General features: G+C 48.0%; 1 protein-coding gene across 3 annotated transcripts in view; it reads right to left on the reverse strand.

Annotated features, from left to right (window-relative positions):
* Positions 1 to 21583, reverse strand: part of MGRN1 (mahogunin ring finger 1) — a 46859-nt gene that overhangs the window by 5104 nt on the left and 20172 nt on the right. For all 3 annotated transcript variants that reach the window (XM_083872650.1, XM_083872648.1, XM_083872649.1), the window contains exons 5-11: positions 17241 to 17358; positions 14127 to 14193; positions 11252 to 11304; positions 8975 to 9022; positions 5879 to 5947; positions 3833 to 3992; positions 2061 to 2170 (exon numbers count right to left, since the gene is read on the reverse strand). In XM_083872650.1, coding sequence (XP_083728776.1) covers positions 2061 to 2170; positions 3833 to 3992; positions 5879 to 5947; positions 8975 to 9022; positions 11252 to 11304; positions 14127 to 14193; positions 17241 to 17358 — 625 coding nt within the window. The remainder of the gene's footprint in view (positions 1 to 2060; positions 2171 to 3832; positions 3993 to 5878; positions 5948 to 8974; positions 9023 to 11251; positions 11305 to 14126; positions 14194 to 17240; positions 17359 to 21583) is intronic.

Here is a 21583-nt window from a genome sequence, read left to right on the forward strand (position 1 = left end):
GTAGTTGGTGGGGCCAAAGGGCATCTCCAAAAAACTTTTCATCTGCAGGCAGCAACACAGCTGCACTATTCTGTTTACAGAAAAGTCAGGGAGGCAAACCCCCTTAGATTCTTGTTTGGGACTTTTTCTCCTGGCTGTGCAAAGCAGGCCCTGAGGGTTCAAGGGCTGCCCATTGCTGTGGTGAAAGCTCAGGTTGCAGGCACAGCTCAGAGGCTGGAGGAGGATTTCTCAGCCAGTGGCTATGACACCCTCAGAGACATCACTCCCTTCTGGGACACTCACACCACACCCCCAGGAACACTCAGTCCCTGTGGGAGGCTTGCAGAGAGCCAGGTCATGCCAGAATGGCTTCAAACCTGAATCAGCACCAGGTTTTCTCCAGACCTGACAAGCCCAGCAAGCCACGTTCCTACAAGGCTGAACATCTGAGCTTGCTTGAGCAAAAGAAAACTGCAACCTCCTTGAAAGAGATGATAGCCATGACTACATTTGATGGGAGTAAACAAAGAGGGAACAAACAGCCTTCCTGGTCTGTGGGCTCCCTCACCTCTCCCCTTCCCAGCTCCTGAACCCCCACAATTGCCATTCATGCTGTCCCCAGCACAGCACTGCAGTTCCACACTCCCAAACAACTCAGAGGACCCCAGCCAAGACAAGCTCCATCCTTCCTGTTCCCATAAAAGCAAACCAGCCAGTGCTCCTGAATGCAAGACCAGCTCCAGCTGCACCTCTACATCCCAGCACCACAAACCACATCAAGATGTGCTCACACCAAACTGCCGAGGAGATGAGGTAAGTGCAAGGAAGCTTTTGGGTGAGCTGTGGGGACTGCAGCTTGCCCACAGTCGAATGAAGCTGTGAAAACATCTTGCCCAGGAACCATAAATCAGCCAGGGGACAGTCCCTGAGAGTCAGCATCACACCCCTGTGCCAAGCTGCTTCCTTTTTTCTTGTTCCTCCACAGGCAAACCAGGGATGTCAGTGATCATTCTGTGCAGGGTGTGAGCATCTCACTGCCAAAGTGAAGGAGGTGGAGTGTCCCAGCCTGGCAGGGGCACAGGCCAAACCCAGCGTGTCAGCAAGCCCTGGTGTGTAACACTGCCCCGTGCAGGTGACACTGCTGGCAGGGAGCAACCAGCCAAGTCCACTTACTGTTCTTACTTCCCTCCTAGGCTTCCTGCTGGGCAGGGAGACAGAGCTCACCTTAAGGGGTTTAAAGAGGTGCTGTCAAGAGAAAACCATGTTTTAAAGAAGTTGTTTCTTGAGGTTAGTGACAGGAAGAGACACACAGCATCTCCTCACCTCGCTGCAGGTGACAGCACCTGTGTCCTCCACACACCACGCTCTGCTTCACAACAACCCTCAGGGCTTCACCACCTTATTCCTCAGCCCCAGCTGAAGGCAGCAGAGGGCAGAAGGATAAACCCAACCTTTTTCTGTGACAGTATCTGTTCCCATGAAAGCCTGTAGGATGGTCTAGATGCAGTTGTCCTTATTCTCATTTTAATCTCGGTGTCTCACCAGAGCCAGCTGTGCAACAGCACTGCTCAGCAATGAGCTGCCCTTACCACACTGGGGACATGCAACTGGGCCCTGAGGCCACCAGCACATTTCCCATCCCACACTCCCTCAGATGCACACCAAGACACTCAGAGAAGCTGCCACAAGGAGGCCTTTTTACTCCCATGCTGCCAAGGGCATTTCATCCTGTGTGCTGCCACAGAGATGTGTGTGCAAGTCAAACTGGAGCCCCTCTGCCCTGTTTTCACAGCTCCCAGCCTGTCATGCCCAAAGTCTGCCACTTTTCTGTTGGGCCAGGCAACAAGAAGCCTTCTTATCCTGAGATTTCTGTGGATTTGTTTCCTCCAATCCAGTAGTGTTACTAATCCAGCAGGTTGAGAAAAAAAAATGCTTGGGGAGCCCTCGGTGAAGGGTCTGACCAAACCTCCTGAGGTCTCAGGGCCACCAGCCATCACCCCAAACAGCTCATGCACCCACCAGCTGCTGGCTCAGGCTGAGAGCAGTGGCCAGGCTTTGTACAGGGCTCACCAGGTACTTACAGAGTGCTCATCATGGTCCACACTCTGTGCCAGGACAGGGCTGAACGACACCGGCGACAGAGCCCCCGGCTTCTTCCTCACCGCGCGGATCTGCAGCAGGGCACGGAAGGCTGGGAGAGAACAGGAGCTGGTGACTGCACAGCCCAGCAGGGCCAGCCCTGCCAGAGCTCCCAGCCTTGCCACAGACACACTGCTGGCAGCAGGGAGCTCCCCTGGGCACGGGGAGTGTGGCCAAGTGATGGGGTCAGGCTTCTAGTTCATTAATCTACACAGGGAAGGGATCTGCTGGCTGAAAAATTCTGGGTGCACAGAGCCCTCGTGGAGAACAGGCACTGCCTGCCCCAGTACAGTCATGGAAAGGGTATTTCAGCTACTGTACAAGTGTAGAGGCGCAAAAAAGTTCCCCTTAAGGGTAGGTCACAACAGTACAGTAAGTAAAACATGAGCTCGGCCTCAGGAGTGCACTGCATCCTACAGGTTGCGTGGGGACTCACTAAAACCCCTTTGGGTTCCCTCAGAGCCCACAAACCTCAGCCCTGGGGTCCAGCTGTGGTGATGAAAGGCTCCAGCTGAAGGGTTAGTGGCTGTACTCCTGTTTCCAGCACAGCCACCCCTCAGTCCTCCCACCACCACAGCTTTGATCTCCACTCCCTGCAGGTCTCTTCTATCTGCAGATCTTTAATATTGCTTGTTCCTCTGTGCCAAGGGCACAATAAATGAGCCAGACATCTGTTCTGATGCAGCTGTGAGAACTCACCAGGCATCTCCCTAGTTCTTGTTGCACCCAGCCCCTTCAAGATCAGCCTAGAGCCAGAGAAGAGGTACAAATCTATCCTCACTGCCCCTGCACTCCCCAGAAGGAGATTCCTGTGAAGTCTGAGATGGAGGCATTTTCCAAACAAATACAACCTACTCCCCTGCAGCCTGCAGATGAGACAATGCTGTTTTCCTGTGTTTTATGATGTGCTACTTATAGTCAAAGCTGTCTGGCACTTCCTCTGGTGAGATCTTGCTTTTGGTTACTGCTCTTTGCCATGTTTGAACTGTTTGGACTTAATTTCTCAGGCCAAACATCTGTCTTAGGCTCTTTATTTTCCCTGAGAATTGTCAGTTAGAAACTATCAAATACCTCACAGACCAGGGGGTAAAACATACACTCTGCCCCTTCCAGCAAAACCACAAGTTTCTCAAGGGCCTCCTGTGCCTCTGTGCTTTTGAGAAAAAACACAGAATTCAGCCAATGCTACCTGAGTGTCAAAACATGTATTTAAGTTTTTCCATCTTTTGGGAGCTGAGCACCACAGGGGATAAGCAAATCCTCATAACTCCTGGCAGAGCAAAACACTGCAAACTGACTGTTATCCCATCCCTGCCTCCAGGTGAAATCTGGGAAAGGTTGTCAGAAGATTTTAAAAAATCATGCTATGTACTTGGACAGCCCTCCAGTGGTGCTGGCTGCTCTCTCAGCCAGATACTCCCAGGATAAACCTTCTCCATCCCTTCCTTTGGGGGATCTGCACCAAAACACAAGAACTGCTGACAAGGCACAGCCCAGAGCACCTGCAACCTTCAGCTCCAGCTCAGGGAGAGGGTGAGTGGCCAGGGATGCCCTGCACAGAGAGCCATTCTCCTCTCCTGTCTGAGGACATTGAGAACCTCCAGAAGCCAGTGAGAGCATCAGCACTGGTGATGCTGAGCCTTGGGGTGGGGTAGCTAAAGGAGGCTCCTCCTCTCAGCCTGCACAGCCTCTCCAGGAGCTGGGGGGCACTCACGGAGCCGGCAGATGGGGCAGTTGTTGGCCTGGTAACGCAGAGTGTCAGCGCAGGAGTTGCAGAGGCAGAGGTGGCGGCAGGGCAGGATCAGGGTGTCCCGCAGGTCCGACAGGCAAACCACGCACTCGTTGCTGTTGTCGCTGTTCTCGTCGTCTGAAGGCTGCAAGGAGAGGGAAGGGGTTGGCATTGGGAGGGCTGGGGGCTATGCCAAACTGCCAAGGGATAGGAGCCTGGGGGAGTTTCCCACTTGAAAGTCTGGAAATTCTCTTTTTGCAGCTCTCAGCAGAGGTTCCTCAAGGAGAGCAAAGTGCAGCCCACATAGCCCTGCTCACACTCCTTCCTGTCAGGGCACTGCACTGTGGATCCATGGCAGAGCTGTCCTTCCCCAGAGCCATGTTCTGTTCAGAGGGGACCCATTTTGGGGCAGGGATCCCCTTGACTGAGGCTGACCAGGGACAAGCTCCTGCCTCCCATCCTGTAGACTGAAGGGTCAATAGGGAAGTGAACTCTGTGGCACTCTGGCCTTTCCAGCCATGCCTAGCCCAGCTTCCACAGGTCCCCTGAGCAAGTGAGTGTTTCTCCTGCATCCCCTTGCTGGCACAAGCTCTGATGCAGCTGCAGGAGAACCAGCCCAGGGTGCTCACCTGCCCACAGCTCCCCTGGTAAAAGGCTCATTGTGCATCCATGCAACATGAATGTGCTTCACACCCATCTTTCTCAGAGCCCCACAAGCTGGATCACAACCACTGAACAAGCTGGGAGAGAAACTCACTCTCCAACCACAAGAATGACACTAGAAAATTCCACAGTCTCCCCACTGATGTCCCAGGAGCTCTGCCAGAGCCCTCCATGATGACCCAGGATGTGGTACCCCCTCCACCTTCACCTGGGGCCCCTTTGGTCACCAAGGCTAACACGTGGCAGGCCATGGGCAACCTCAGTGTAAACAGCAATTGTGCTGCTGCCACATCCTCACCCAGCCTTTATCTGGAGGGAGATCAGGCTCTCTGCTGTCCCACTCACATGGTTTGCTAAATGAGGAAGAACAAAAATGGCCCCAGGCCACTTGTCTGATGGGCCAGGAACATGGGATTGCTGGATCACGAGAACCATCACAAGACCCTGGAAAACCCAAAAAGAAGCCTTCAATCCTGTTAATTCCCTCCCTCAATCCTCTGCAAGAAAAATCTTGGAAAAGATTTCTCCCTCCTGCCTCTTCAGGTGCTACCTGTTGGCACAGGCAGGGAGGGTTCACAGGATGCTCTGGGCAGGGCACTGGAGAGGAAATCCTGCTTGCCTTGCTCTGTGGCTACTCCACTGTGTGCAAATCATGGACTCCACACCCTGGAGTGGTGTGATCCCAAGGCCAGCATTGGGTACACTCCACAGCCCAGGTGGCAGCAAAAGGCTAAAGGAAGAATAAAGCAGTCACACAACCTGTGCAGGGCTGTGCAGCAAGCTGGGATCCAGCAGCAGCTCCTGGCTCAAGATAGGAAATGTTTCTGGTTATGATATTTGCATATACATCCCTTAGGGGTGCTGTGCTTCCTCCTGCTGGGGAATGCAAGAGAATGTCCCTGGACACTGGCAATCCCCAGAGAGTTCAGTTCTCTGAAACACTACAGAACATGCAGAACTCCCAACCAGAACATGAATGAGCCACAAGAGCAAGGCACGGACACCAGGGACAACTGCCTTGACTGCAGAGAAATAGCAACACTGGCTCTCTACAAGCCCTAAAAACCAGTGCTCTGACACACCCCTGGGGCACTGATGCCCTTCTGTCCTAGCAATCTCAACCACAGGGAACATCCTCAAGAGCCTCATGCTGCCTGATATCACCTCAGCACAACTCCACTGACTGTTTGGGCCTGACACCAAGGGATGATCTGTCATCCCTGGGCTTCTTGGGAGCCTGCAGGAATGACACAGACTTGACTCTGGGAAGCACCTCCACGTTGCCCTGACAATCCCCATGGTTAAGCTCAAAAGCAGAAGGTGCAGGCTGGAAACCCCCAGCTGAGAGAGGCTCCTGGGCACCTTTACCTTGGTCTCCTGGTTGTTTTTGTTCTCGATGCCGTAGATCTCCTGAAGCAGGTAACTCACCCGGTCAACCTAGGGGAGAACACCTCAGCTGGAGTGACACTGCTCTGTCCTTACTGGTTTATAACCACCTTCCCTCCCTCCCTGTGTCAAATGTCCATGTAACACCCAGAGCTCCCCTATAGTAACATGAAAAAGGGAACAAAAATATTACAAAGGACAGCTGGGAGAATGAGTCTCTCCTTGCTCAAAAAGTAGAGCCTGGTCTGAGCAGAGAGTAACAAAAGTGGCTAGCTAGGCTGTCAAAAACATCTAAAAACAAGTAGTCTACTTGTCCCAGATGCCAGGAATACACACCCACAGCTCAAATAATCCAGAGGCAATCAGCCTTCTACAGTGCTCTCCTCTGTGAGGTCCTGCTTAACTTTAACCAAAATGAACTTCCACCCATGTTTGCAAATGGTGCTGCCACTGGTGGGCCAGTAAGGAGCTGTGTCCTCCTCAGAGGATGAGCTGTGCCAACAGCTCCTCACTGGCACACCAGTGGCAGCACATCACCTCCCTGTTTATCCCCTGGGAGAATAAGGTCAAGCTCCTGAGGACAAACAAACTGTGTCCCTTAGCATGAGAAACACTCAAGGAATAACTCTATGTTAGTGCAGTGTCATTTATTGCCATCCCCAGGCCCTTGGTGGCATCTCTAAATTGGGGGTGTGGTGGCAGAAGGTGCTTGAGGCACAGGTGGAAGTTGCTCAGAGCCCCAGCCTGGGACAACTCCAAGCCATGATTTCTGCACAATGGCAGCTGCCTGCAAACCCCACTGAGCAGCTGAATTACAGCACTGAGGCAGTCAAGGTTCAGTCCTGTTAAACATCTTTAACTGATGATCTGGATGAGGGGATTAAATGTACCCTCAGTAAGTTCACAGACAATATTAAGTTTGCTGGGAGTGTTTATCTGCTGGATGGTAGGAAGGCTCTGCAGAAGGATCTGTAACACCAGGGGAGGCTCAGGTTGGATACCAGGAGGAATTTCTTCACAGAAAGGATTGTTAAACATTGAAAGGGGCTGCCCGGGGAGGTGGTGGAGTCACCATCCCTGGAGGTGTTCAAGGAATAACTTGGCTGGGTGCCATGGTGGTGATCAGTCACAGGTTGGGCTCAATGATCTTGCAGCTCTTTCTCAACCTAAATGATTCTGTGATCTGGTGCTACACAGCAGCTTTCCCAGAGCAGGATGTGTTCCTCCACAGAAACCCTCATGATAGGTAAAAGCGTCAGGGGGTTGAAAGGTACCAAACAGGCACATCTCACAAAAAGTGGGAGGAAACACTTTCCTTCCATCTCCAGTAGCTGTCCAGCTCCCAACATGCAGTGAAGCCAGCCAGCAGCATCCCAGTGCTAAAAAGAGCTTGTCAATCCCAGGGCCTCTGTAATTTCCATGACAAACTGGCCTCTCTCCTCTTGTCACCACTCAGAAGAGGAGTGGCTTTGCCATGGCATTCCAGTGCTGCAGAAAATTACACAAGGCAAAGGCGGGGGCTGTACTCAGCCCATTTGCCAGTTCAGAAATGCTCTGAGCTGGGACACAGCAGTGATAACAAACTAATTCCAGAGTCTGTCTCCCTGTGTAAGTCAGTGTGCAGCTCACAGACAATCTGTTCTAGGCCTGCATTTCATGGCAATGAGATCAGCTGTTGGACTGCTGAGCAAAACCCTCCGCAGTGGCTCAAACTCACCCAGGAAGTTCAGGAATAATTATGTGGGAGATGTTCTTTTGTAACTTGGCATTTCAAAGGGAGCCTTGTTCCAGCATCCTGACTCCTCAGAGGATCATGATGAGCAACTGAGTGCAGAAGTTGTCAGCTCAAAGCACAGCAGAGGTCAGGAAGAAAGAGGCCCAAGTCTCTGCAGGAGTCTGCATTCCTTTTGACTTCTTCCCTCTAAAAATCCTGAGGAGCTTCTGTCCCAGTAGGGAAAGGGTGAGCAATCCAACCAAGCTCTTCCTGGGAAGAACTCTGGGTTTTCAAAGTGGAGTAATTCAGAAGGAGCAGGTGGTTGTACACAATGCTTCACACCTTCATGCTTCTCCAACCCATCCCACACCACGTCATCCTTCCAAAGGCTTTTGCTGCTATTTACAGCCCCAGCAAATGCACACAGAGCCACTGGCCAAGTCCAGGTCATGGTTTTCTGCTGATCCATCTGTTTGTATTCATCCATGCTGACTTTCTTCAGACAGGTTGGTGCTTACATTACAACTGATCTCAGCACAGAGCACTTCAGCTCATGCACTGCTGCTTCCTGATCAATGCCCACAAAAGATACCCACAACCCTGGCCATGGCAGGGAGGGGAAGGCAAAAGAAAAGCAGGGATGGCAAAGAATGTACAATATTATACAGATGGTTTACTCCAGACATAGACTCTACACCTAAGGGTGTAGATGCTATCTCAGTTTCAGTGGTGCTGTGTGTTTTTTCCAAACGCCATCTTGAGCTGTGATTACTGATAGTGCTCGTAGCTCTTTTCTGACACAGGGACTGGAATGAACATCTTAGAGCAAAGAGTGTCTTATTAAGGCACTTAACGACCTTCTTGGTAGCAAAAAGTACTTAATTCAAATCAGAAATCCCTAGCTATCAAGTAAGCAGATGAAGTGAAACTCATTTAAAGCTAAAACACAGCACACAGCTAAAGCTGAAAGGACTGACCGCCAAAATTTCATCTCTTTCCTGAAGACACTTCAAGCTGATCCTTGCAGCAGAATCACTACCAGATTTCTTTTCAGAAGCTGAAATTCTTGGCAATCTTAGCAGTTTGCAGTTGCTTATGTATTTCTGGCTATGCAGGACTGGATGCAACCTCAATCTTGATACGACACTGTCCAACTTCTGCACATCACACCACACCAGGATGGGGGACAAAATGGCAAAATTAAGGGTTGTCAGCACATCTCTGCCTCTGCTTTTGATATCTGAGCTAAAGAGGTGAGATCTCAGGCTCTCAATGAACACCAAACCTTCCCACTGGATACAGCCAGGCATCTGTGGGACACCAGCAAGTCTTTAACCAAGAGCAGAAAGGAAACAGGTACTTACAATCTGCTTCTGTTTTAGAGGCTTCACGGAATAACTGCCATCAACGTGCTAGCAGGAAAAAAAAAAGACATTAAAGCATTAAATAGCTGCAGTGTACAAATCAGAATGGGCTCATTTCAGAGCTGGTGTCTGCTAGCTAAGGGGAGAGTGTGTATCAGCAGGACAGCCTGGATGGCAGCAGTTCCTCCCAGCAGAGTTAGTGGGACAGGGTACTGGAGAGCTACTGGTCTGCTCCAGTGCAGAGCCAGGTGGACTTGGCTTAAGTTAAACCTGGCTGAAGTGGGTCAGAGCCCACACAAAACTCCTCTGGCACACTGGATGCTTTCAGGTTGTAAGCAGCCCAACTGGGCGCAGACACTTCCTCAGCCAGTTCAGCAAGACTTGCTGGGGGATATTTGTTAACACCAAGTGACAGAGTCACTCGAGGCCAGAGCCCTGACAGAGCAAGGGGCTGCCATGAGGCTGAGAACAAGGTTTGTCCACTGGATGGAGTCAAAAACAAGTCCCTTGTGCTCACATCCTCGGAGCTGTGAGCCTTTCATTTGCTCAGGGGCAGCAGGCACAGCTGGAACAATTCTGTGCCTGGTGCCAGAATTAGTGATGGGAGTAGTGTGCCAGTTCCACTTTCCCCATCATCTACAAGGGCCACTAAACTGAAAGAAACCAACTCCTCTGCCACAGCCAAGGGAGCAGCAAAGGAGACTCAGGGGATGCTCCAGCAGGTCCTGTGAACAGCTCAGATCTGCATCTGTTTGCTGAAGGAGTCTCAGAAGGAAGGGACAACATCACACCACAGACAAAACACTCCTGTTTTCAGGCAAACAAGTTTCTGCCTTTGGAAGAGCTGCAAGGTCAGACTACACACAGGATCAAGGTTATTCTTCTGATCTTAAAGATACATACAAATAGCAAGTTACCAAGTCCTGCTGGTCTGTTTTTCCTCTGAATAAGCTCTGGAGATCAGCAGTGCTCATTTATCAAGGACCTCCCCTGGATTTATGGACCTACACTTCAAAAGCTGCAATTACTTTAAGGATGGGGGAATATATTTTAACCAAACAGGGAGGATGAGGAACTCAACATGTACTTTGCCTTGTGACTTTTTATGAAAAGGGAGATTTTAATCTTGTTTTAGGCATTCAGTGGAAGATGAGAGGTAAGAAGTAGCTGAACTGTGACTGAAGGATTCCAGTGAGTTGTTTTTTCACATCAGCCAGAGGAAACAACAATAACATCCCTGTCCTGGTCCTAGGGGTGCTGCAGCTGACTCCATCTCATCTCTGACAGATGTCCAACTGCCAGGAGTAAAGCTACCTACAAAACCAGTGCTCAGAGCAGCCTTTCTAACAGGGGAAAACTCACTTTTTTCACAGACCAAGTGCAACAAAAAAAGCAACTTAGAACACTTAGAGTATCTCCCAGCCATATGCTTCCTTAGCACTGACTGTGCTTGCCATGCCCTCTGACTCAGCTCCTCACCATCCACATTACCCACCTCAAGAGGAACAGAATTAGGACCTGGCAGGAACCAGGCAGATTGAGATACAGAAATCAGCCACCTGCCAGCTGGGAAAGTGGAGAATTTGCAACAGCTCAGCACTGATGCTACTCCCTTCTACATTTCCAGCTCTTGCCTCACCTCAGCATGTCACTACAAATATCACCTGCACAGAAAATGTGTCTGCAGTATTACCACAATCAGACACAACAGGGTTATGCTATGGACAGGTCCAGCTGTGGCTACTGGAACTGTTTTCAGGGTCCAGTTACCACGGGAAGAGAGTTTGTTACCAAGGCTTGTGCACACAGCCTTGTAGGCAGGGGTCAGTGACATCAAACACATCACCCAAAACCAGTGGAACTCAGCCTTTACACAGGATGCACCCCAATCCTTCCAAGAGGGTTTGGTCCTGTGTGTAAACTCAGGTCTAACAATGGCACAACAGGGTCTGGACACAGCAGATCCAGCTCTGCAAAAAGGAATCCCTGGAAAACTGCATGGCAGCAGCCATGGCCATCACCTTCCACCCTCCATGGGAACATCCTCTCCAAACACAGGAAACAGCCCTGCCATTCCCTGAGTGACCAGCTCAGGTACAAATGATAATTACAGGCTGCAAAGGAGCTGCTGCAAATGATTCTTTGTACCACAGGGAACCCCAGTCACAGGTCAGGACTCTGCTGTGCCAAGTGTTACATAAATACAAGCTAATGACCTGTGGAAATGTTTACATACACAAGAACAGGGACAGAGGGATAAAAAAAAAACTCATTTACCTTTTCAAATGCAGCCAGAAGAACATGGGCATGACCAGTGACCTCAACCACCACTGCAAAAAGAGAAAGGGCAGAACTGGTTAAACCTCTCAAGCAGCACAAGCATCAAAGTACCCCGAGTTGAATTTTAGTCCACTTAAAATTTCTGAGCTCCCATCTGTTCTATTTTCACCTTCTCCTGTATTTAGAACTTTTCTTATTTTGTCATCAGGTTGGTTCAGAACAGAGCAAGAGCAAAACCCTACTGGGCTCTGTGGTGGGCCCTACAAAACCATGCCTTTATTGTCCTGGGTGCTCCAAACTATCCCACTTTGTTAGCAAAGGTTGGAAAGGGACAGTACTCAGTGGGATTCTCCTGTCCCCTGAAATTCCTGGGCTTAATTACCTGAATTTATCACAAATCTATCTGGTTTAACAGCAATTGGCTGCATTTCCAGCCCTGTTACCTATTATTTTATTTCACTCTAGTCAGACATGCTTATAAAACATTTATTTCTCATACTGACTCCAGACACTGAAACATCTCTGTCCAGCTTTCCCCAAAGACAAGCATTTTCCCTCTTCCAAACTTGAGGGCTCCCTCTTAATCCCACAGCAGTGGGAAGGGGCTGTCAGAGGTTTCAGTACTGCACTCCTGGCTCCTTCAGCAAACAGAGAGAAGAGGAGGTGAGGTACAATCCCAGCCTCTCTGACTCAGGACTCTGAGGTTCTGTTCAGCTCCAGCTGGTTGGATCCTTTTCCTGAATCCTGTTCAGACTCATCATATGGAAATGGGAGACAGAGTTTGTGAAGGAGTCACAGAGGGAAGGGAAGGCATGGAAGCACTAATCCTGCTTGGAGTGATGAGGGCTGTGCTCAGCACAGGCAGGAGAGCTGGTGGGCAGCCCTGCCTGGAAGGAAGCAACTCCTGCTCTGTCTGAAAGGGAAAGGAGCTCCAGAGCTTCCCCTGGGCTCCCAGAACAGCAGAGACAGCAGAGGAACCATCCCCTGGACTATGGCACACAGAAACAGCCATTTGTGAGACAGGGGACATTTGCCTCCAGATTTGCTGGGAAAACTGAGGTTGGTCATGGCAGTTTGGGTGGAATCAGGAGCACAAGGAAATGCAGATAAGGGGGTTAAAACAGGGTTAAAATTCATCTGCTTTCTCCTCTCACTGCCAGCCAAGAGCAAGGCTGTTCTGTCTCTCAGAGTAAACAAAATTCAGGTCCTTTCCCTCAGTCTGAATGGCCAAGGAAGAGGCAACAATCCCTGTCCTCTCTGCATTCCAGGAGGGTGTGTGTGGCCAGAGTGGTGTGAGCTGCTCTGTGCAGCACCTTTCCTTCCTGTTCTGTGCCTCTCCCTGGGAACAACCCCACTGGCAGCAATGGGGCAGGGCTAACACTGCAACAAGCCATGGCAGAGTTCAGTCCAAACCAGCATCTCCCTGACTGCTATTTTAATTTACCATTCAACCTTATTTAACACAAGTGCTTCAGGCCAGCTGTAATTTTCCAGGTGCTGCAAACACACCACACCAGCTCCTTCCAATCCCATCACTTGAAAAAAAGGAACCAAAATACACAAATTTCCTCAAATCTCACTCAAATGTCACACATTTTTGTGCTGACATTCTTTCCAGGAGAGGATTTAAAAGCAGTTGGCTTTGTAGGTTATTAAAATAGATGGGAGTACATTATTGGCTAAGACTGTGCATGGTATGTGCATAAATGTATGTTTCCCATACTGCCTCCTGTTCTATTTTTGATCCTTCTAGACATGCCCAACAACACCTTGCCAGAAGTTCCATAAACAGGGGAAGCTGTTTTATATTTATGGTCAAGAAATACACATATATGTCGATTTTACTAATGGTGCCTGAAAGCATTAAAAATAGATGCACTTTAGAAGTAATTTCCTTTAGGTTGCATTGGGCTTTGTTAGTCACACTTTAAGTTGGCTTATTCAGTTCTATTTCTGTCTGCTTGGAAGACTGTAAAATAATGTAGTGAGTTTCTGGGCTTTTTCACATTTAACAACATAAAAAAACTGAGCAAGCAACTGACCTGAACAATGTGATCAACAATGGATTTTTTTCTTTTCCAATTATCTTAAATTCTGTACAAAAAATTACAGAAGTCAAATGTTGGTCCTGCTGACCACAAAAGTCCCCAATTTCAAAGAAAATGTGACTTCCTTGTGCCTTGTTCATTGCTGACACTCCAGATGAGCCCAAAAGCACACACCCCTTAAGGGAAATACCATGCAAGGTGAGTAATAATCTAAATATTCACTGGACTACCCTCTCCAAAATAGCAGTGTGCTTTAAAAATAATCATCAATTAATCATAATTATAAATTATGATTAGTTATTATTTTTAAATAATCAACAATTATTTCTCCTGAAAGGTTATGCTCTTTTATTACAACCATTCAACATCCTCAGAAAAAGCATTACTTCAAACTGTTGAATAAAGCTGCATTTGGCTGACCTGAGTATTTTAAAGCCATTTCCTTTTCTCTCCCCATTTCCAGGTTTTGAGGAAGACAACTGACCCCTCCAAAAGGGAGAAAAGACCCTCCTTAATCTATAAACTGCAAAAGCAAAACCCAACAATCAAGGATGTCATTTGCTCTGATTTGTGTGCCTGGCACTGGTGGCAGAGCCAAGAACTTTCCTAAACACTATTCCATCACTAAATACCTGGCTATTTTTCCTGTATAAAAATAAAGGCTATTTTTAAAAGTATATTTTTTATGTGGTCAGCTTGGCCCTTTTAATAAAGGGAAGTTACGGTGAAGTCCTGAAATATTTTTATTCTGGAAAGGCCAAGTTCTGAAAGGGCTCACACAAGCTCAGAGAGAGCCAGGAGAAGACCAGAACATCAATTCTTACCATCCCCTTCATCCACCACTGCTCGGATGACCACGGGGAACACGCCACGGTCCAAGTCAAAGTTCAGCTGAGGGAAAGAAAGGAGCTGAGGTTACACAATTTACACCAGACTTGCCTGAAGACAACACTGGAGATCATGTTAGTTCAATAAAGGGCCCTTCTGACAGACCCTCCCAGCTCCTGGTCTCAAAAGGACATGACAGAGCAGGAGGATTTAAAATTCCAGGGCAGGAGGATTTAAAATTCCAATTTAAAAAAGGGACTCAACTACAACATCCACATATAAACACCAGCAAAGCAAGGCAAAAGATCTCAGTTTGAATTACAAATGGTATTTAACTCTCATTAATTCACGTGTCCTAAAAGTCTTCTGAGTGATTTGTAATAGGACAAGTTTCTCAAAATATACCCAGTGCCACAATTTTGCCTTCATATGACAGGATATATTGGCTTTAGCACAGCAGCACATTGTGCTCCCAACACCACAAAGAGACTCTGGCTCTGGTATGAAGTTCCTGAAGACAGAAGAGGAAAGTCTGCAAAACTTCCAGTTCACACAACACTTTAAGGAAACACAGGACTGATTTTCATCTCTTGGCATGTTGTGAAATGCAGGACCTTGAGCTTCTAATTGGTGAGAGTGAAAATTTGACTGCAAGGGAAACAGTTTCAGTTTCCCCCTTTGCCTTACACTTCATTAAAGCACATCAAAAGCTCCCTGTCATCTTAGAAATACAAGGAAAAGGCGACCTTACAAACACTGTCCTAAGCCAGGAATGCAAGTGGCTCAGGGACTGGATTTCTGTTGTTTTTGTTAATTACTGACTTGGATGTTTTGTCTCATCTCTTGCCAAGACTGAAAAAAAAAAAGATGTCATTAATCCCTGGTGCTCCAGGTAATTGTTTTCAGTTTCTCCATGAAAACTGAGACCCAATTGCAGGTGCTGCAGCACCATTTAGAAATGCTTTGGGGCTTCCATCACTTTGCCACAACCCCAACATCATTTGCAGCCTGACTTGCTCCAGTCCCTCAAAAGATAAACCATTTGAAGGGAAAGTCACATCACAGAACTGAGGTTGCTTTACCATATAAACTCCAGTGTTCTTGAACAAAAGGCCTCTTTAAGGCACCATTTCACATTCATTTTTAGGGCCCTGAACACAACTCACTCTACACAAGCCATACTCTGTCATTTCCAAGCAAATCAGTAAATGAAGGAGATAAAATAAATTTTTATGAAGCTTTTCACAGAGCAACCCAACATAACATCAGTCTCCCTTCCTCCCAGCCAAGACCTACGTCATATCCGAGTATTACACTAAGCAAAAATATGAAATAAATCTGGGGGTTTTGAATAACACCAATAACAAAGCTGGAAAGCAATCTGAAATGTCAACTGTACACAGCTAAGACACTGCCAGCTGTCTCAGATAAAAGCGCTGCATTTTGGTGGCCAGTTGGGAAGATTTAGGACATGGACCAATATGTAACACAGAGCTGACATGGAAAGGGAAACTATTTGGAATCACAGTGCTTGTTCCACGTTTTTTCCAGCTCCCAGTAACACCAATGAAAAAAGAGGAAACAGAGGATGCAGCAGAACAAGCAAAGAGAGCTGGAAACTCACTTTTCTTTTAAGCTGTCAAAGGGATGTGACTTTAGTACTTCAGTTAAAACCTTGCTGACAGGAACAAAAGTGAAAATTAAGCTTCTCAATTCTTTAGGAAGAAAGGGAACTGAGCTCTCTCAGACAACAGAAGGGATTGAAAAGCAGCTCTTCCAGGCTTTTGTAGGCTGAACTTGTGAAATCATCTATTGGCAGAGAAGCCAAGACATCAGGAGACCAGACTCTGCAGGCTCTTGGTAACCACCATGGCATTTGTTAAGGCACGGGACTGATTATAGCTGTAACTGTAACTTCAGGACAATAGCTATTCAACCCTTCAAATACATGAAAGATTACTTTTTCCCCCCTTTTTTTTTTTCTTCTTTTTTAATAGGTAGAGTTATCTATCAAGGTTCACAGACACAATACACTTCCACAGGCTTGGGTCAGGAAATGAACACCATTATCAGTGTGCACTTCCTGAGAGAAGAGTCCACAGGAACAAATATATTAGCAGTAGCTATAGAACAACTACTCTGCCTTTGAAATCTCTTATTAAAATTCTTCACAGAGCAGGGGAAAGACCAAGGCTTTCCTTCCCTATGCCATGTGCAGGGGATGCCTTTGGGTCAAAGTTTTAAGGCTCAGAAATGACAGGTTTACTGCCCACGTTGGAATTTTGCAGATACCAAAGATACCAAAATTAACAGGACTCCACATATCTTGGTATGTAGAAAAGCCAAAAAGCTTAAACTAAAACCAAACCCTGGTGTGTTTGCAGTTATGGGATAAATTAAGAAGAGGAAAACATTCCCTTATTCAGCATTGATGCACCAGTGTAAATGTGCCCCAGAAGGAGAATATCTCTTCACAACACTGCACTGTTACAGATAATAGGGCAGGATGTGGCACTTTAACAGAACAGGACTCTTCCAGAGCAGTGGTCTCCAAACTATTGTGACTATTCATCCCATCAGTGATGTGTTTTGAGCATACATTCCCAATATATGTGTGTTTATCATCTGTGGGTTATATACATGTATTTCTGAAATCCTTGCCACACTTCAATGAATTGTATTGGATGCACCTCACTTTGGAGACCACTGTTCTAGAGGAGTACCCAAAAAACCCCCAAAATCTTAAAACTAAACCCCACAAAACTAGAGATCACTACAGACATTTGTTCCCACAAGCTCTTTGGCTGGCAGGGAGAGGAAGGCCAAGGAAAGCAGGTTTTCCAGGAAAATCTCCAGTGTCAATCTCTGCAATCTCCCTCCTATCTCAGCTGATCAGTGATATCTAAAGTCACTTCTCTGGATCTCCTCCCAGTTGGCCTGATCTGCCTGCCAAGTTCCCATACTGCTCCTCCCAGGGCAGTACCCACAAAACATGCTGGAGGAGCTGGGAGAAAGTGTCTTCCAGCCATAACTTCATGGCACTAAACAGAGCCCAGTGCTTCTAGGACAAACAGGCTGTGGAAAGAAGGGGACACTGAGCAGACACTCACCTCATCGTCCTTCCACTCTGAGAAATCAATCTTGAAGGAAGGCAGGGAGAATTGCTGGCTCACCCCTCTCTTGTAATGAACCGTCTCGGACTGCAGAGAGGGATTCTTGGTGCTGTATCTGAAGGAAGGGGGAAAAACAAAACTCGCTATAACACATCACTGCTCCCTGCTCAGCTCTCACTCACTCCCTGCTCGGCCTCTCAGGAATCACAAGTGGCAGCTCTAAGGGCAGAGCTGGCAGGGGCTGGCAGCCATTCAGTGGGGACACAAAGAGGGAAGGGAAAGGTCAAAGCAAGAAGGTGAGCAGAGGAAAGAGAAAGCAGCGCAGACAGGCAAGGTCTGATGGTGTCCATACTGGCCTGCCTGGGTGTTGGAGTACAGGGGGGTGCAGCAGCTTGGCAAAGGCCTGCTCCCTAAATCCATGGCCTAGGAAAAGCTGGATTTAAGCCCAGCACAGTCCTGATTTTGCAGGAAACCCAGGAAGAACGAGCTATGAGCTAACACTGAGAACAGATAACCCAGCACGGTGCTGAAAGCTCTCCTGTGCCTCTGTGGGACAACTCCACAGTGAGAAACCCTCCTTGGCTTCCACCATCCTGCTAAGCCATTCCAACCCACTCCTCAATCCCTCCTGTGCTTCCCCACGGGTGTTTCAGGGCTACCAACACCACCCCAGCCACTGTCTCAAAGTTTGTCACAAACACCAGGACTGCCAGGCTGGGACAAACATCTGGAATGGGACCACAGCTGCATTCACCATCTTCTGCACCCTGAGCCCATCTGGTGTTGTCCTCCCCAGGAGACATTTCCCTGCCCACTCCCCCTTTCTGGAGGGGGATGTTTTGAGCTGGATGTGCACAGCCTCTCTCAGTTCTGGCATAGGAGAGGAGGCAGAGAACCCCAAAGCAGGGTGGGAATAGCTGAAACTGCCTTTACCACCAAAGCCTTTCTTGTCAAGTTACTGTGTGTTCAGAGCACACTGACAAAACTGGAGAGAAAGTGAAAGATGCCCTGCCCAAGAGACACTGCAGCAACATCTTCCCTCAGCACAGTGACAAGACAGGCTTCAGCTCTACAAGAAAATCCTCTGCCTTTCTCTGGAAAGCTACAACAGTTCCTGCACCCTCTGAGGATCCACAAAATCAAGGGTCACAATACCCACATTAAATGCTGGAAGGTCCTGACAAAGGGCAGGTTCACCATGTGCACTCTTCTCTTCCTGTCAAGGCAGGTGCATTAAGTTATTAATGACAATACCCTCAGAGCCCATTCTGTACTGTGCTGAAATTGTGCTGCTTTACTAGAAGGTCTCACTCTCCATCCTTTGCATTTCAAGCGTGGTGTGGGGGAGATCAGAATGACAGGTCTTTTATATGTGAATTACAGAGCGAGCAATTGAGTGAAGTTTTATTTACTGAGTTGTCAAGCACAATGAATAGAGCAAGCCTGTATCTAGCTCCTTTTGTGGCACTCTCAAAGCTTTCCAGCTCTGCAGAGAGGCACAATTCTCCCTCCACAGCTGGGAAAGCAGGGGATGGAAGAGTGACTTATCTAAGGTGACAGCAAGTCAGGAACTTACTGGAAATAAAGTGCAGAGGAGAGAGTGGAGGTGGGGAAGGGGTGTAAACATGATGCTGCTGAGTGCCAGGAATGCTGGAGGACCTGCATTTACAGCACCAGAAACAGAAAAACAAATAACACTCTTCCAAGGAGGACAGGGCAGAGTAATACTCACATTGACTTGCTGCTCTCACCGTCCCTGGGAAAAGAAATAAACCAGGCACATAGATTTTTCTGAGCTGAAGAGTAGGACAGAATTATAAAGGAGGCTTCCCCAAGTGAGCTTTATGCCTCAGACTGCCTGGCCCTCACTGCTAAAACACGTCAGACTTGGATCTGGACACCCAGATAACTCTGAACACCTCCAGCCAGCAGCCAGTGGGTTGGTGAATTCCCTGGAAGTCTGATGACCCCTGAGTGACTCACAGAAATGGATCATCCTTCCAATGTGATGCAAAGGTTCTCTGCACAAGACAACACTCCCTGTGCTACACAGGAGGGAAACTTGACAAGCTGTTTCAAGGCAGATATCCTGCATATCAGAGTCTAAGGGGCCTCTACTCATCCCCTGCTCCTTTGGTTGGCATCTGCTGTACTCACAGTCCTGCCTGTGCTGTCCAGACCCCATTCCTCAGGAAAAGCAGGATTCGTGGAGAAATGTTGCCCCCATGTAACATTTTTGACTAGAAATGGCTGAGAGAATCTGTGCTTTGAAGAGCCTGTAGACAAAACAAGAGTCCTCTTTCTTTAGTAGCAACTAAACGTGTTTCATGGCAATCTGTAGTGAACCAAGGACAAGAAGAGCTTCAGAGGGTACTCAGGAAATGATTCTGCCAGGCTGTGACTGCCTGGCAGGCTCCATGTCCTCTTACAGGTGATGAGGAAGGAGTCAGTCAAGTTCTGCTGGTGTTCACAGGGGACAAGGAGGTGATGTGGAACAAGTATCCTCTCCTGTTCTCTCTCCCACCTGCTCATTCCCCTTTCATTTTGAGGTAGGATCTCACAGGTCAGTTTTTGGGGAAAAGGGAAGTTGAACAAATGTTTCAACTCTAAGTGGCTACTGATAAAATAAACACCACCAAACTACAGCAAGGCCATAGCCCTGGGTCATTCAGAATTAGACAAGATCCACCCCAGAATGGCTCCCACAAGGAGTTTGGAGGCTAACTAGGTGCTAAGGCATTGCACTGCAATCTCTGAGAGTCTTCTCCTTCCCTCCTGCTTCCTTCAGGACTGAGTTTCCACTCCAAGCCAGGCCAAGAACAACCCTCTCCCCATGCAGCTGCAAGCCCAGTGCCCACACTCCCCTCCAGCCCCTGCAGAGCTCTGTCTCCAGCTGCTGGGAGCACCACGCTCCCAGCTCCAGCCAGGCTTCAAAGCTCACACAACAGCTACACAGAGAGGCACAAAGGCCACAACTCTTAAGACAGACAGAGGGTTTGTGTGCTCACTGAAATCTATAGAATTTGGCTCTCCAGCCTGTGAACTCTGCACACTCCAGTGTTCCCTTGGGGACTGGTGTGTGCCTGGATCAAAGCCACAAAGGCTCGTTCCGAGCAAAACCAGCACTGGCCTCTGATTTCTTCACACAGAAGAAATCTCTGCACAAAGAATTCATATTAATCACCACAGCCAAAAGCAGCAAGAGCACCTTTCAAAGGCCCTGAACAGACAGAGGCCAATAAATAATCAAAGGAATATCTGAGTCCTCTGTCTCCTAGGCAAGCCTGAATGAAAACAGCCGTGTGCTGAGCCACCCGTTGGATTTCATTTTGTGACCCAACTCCTCAAACTTCCACACACAGACAGAGCAGGGAATCCTTGCAGTGTCATGTCCCCTCATCAGCTCAGAACACTGTGGGAGGAGGTTTGGGGCATTGCAAAACAAACAAGGAAATGGGGTTTATTTTTACAATAAATCCACTTGCACATCAGCAACACAAACAGCGCAGCCCCGGAAAGGGCAAGGATTGCAGAGCTACACTGACCTATTTTCATTCTGTTTTCTTTTTATATTGAGAAAATAGAACTTGGCAACAGCACTTGGGATAGGGGAGAGAATCTTTTTCTGTCCAAAAAGGAAGATCTTTTTCATAAGAATGGGCGCTGCAAGACTCAAACCTCTCACGTCATATTTATCACGAGTTCCTGATCTTCCTGGATTGCTCATGCCTTCAGATCTGGCTCTTTTAAGTGCTTCCAGCTACAGGCTTGGTTTGACTTCTTCCCCTGAGGAAAGAACCGCTGCTCTGTCATGTTTGAACTGCGCAATCCTTCCTGCTAGTCAGCAGGACACCTACAGTTGGAAAAGTCCCAGGGGCCCTCCCAGGAACAGGCTAATGATGTGCACATCCAGGATTTTGCCAGAATAAGCAGGGATGTGTTCACAGGCAGTGGAACACTGATAAAAAGAGAATACAAATATCTCTGCAGCCTCCTCCAAAAACACATTTGTCTCCCAAACCAAGGGTATCTAAAGTACAAGCACATGGATCAGTTATTGCAGGAGAAGCCAGGCTACAACTGGGAGTTTTTAACTATTCTCTGTGACCTGCTGCCAGCCCCACAATGGAAATGCAAGGCAGAGCACCCTCTCCTTTATCTGGAGGGAAATTACATTATGGGCAATCCCTAGTGAGTAGCTGAGGTACAGCTCACACACTTCCATGTTTCTCCTGATTTCCAAAACTAAAGAAAATGGACACAACCAGAAAAATAAATGAAACTGAAGATACTGAGGGTCTTGAGCTGTTCAGAGGCAGGTCAGTGCTAATTCCTTGCCA

Source organism: Zosterops lateralis (assembly GCF_965231275.1).
Source record: "Zosterops lateralis genome assembly, chromosome: 15".
Classification (NCBI taxonomy): domain Eukaryota; kingdom Metazoa; phylum Chordata; class Aves; order Passeriformes; family Zosteropidae; genus Zosterops; species Zosterops lateralis.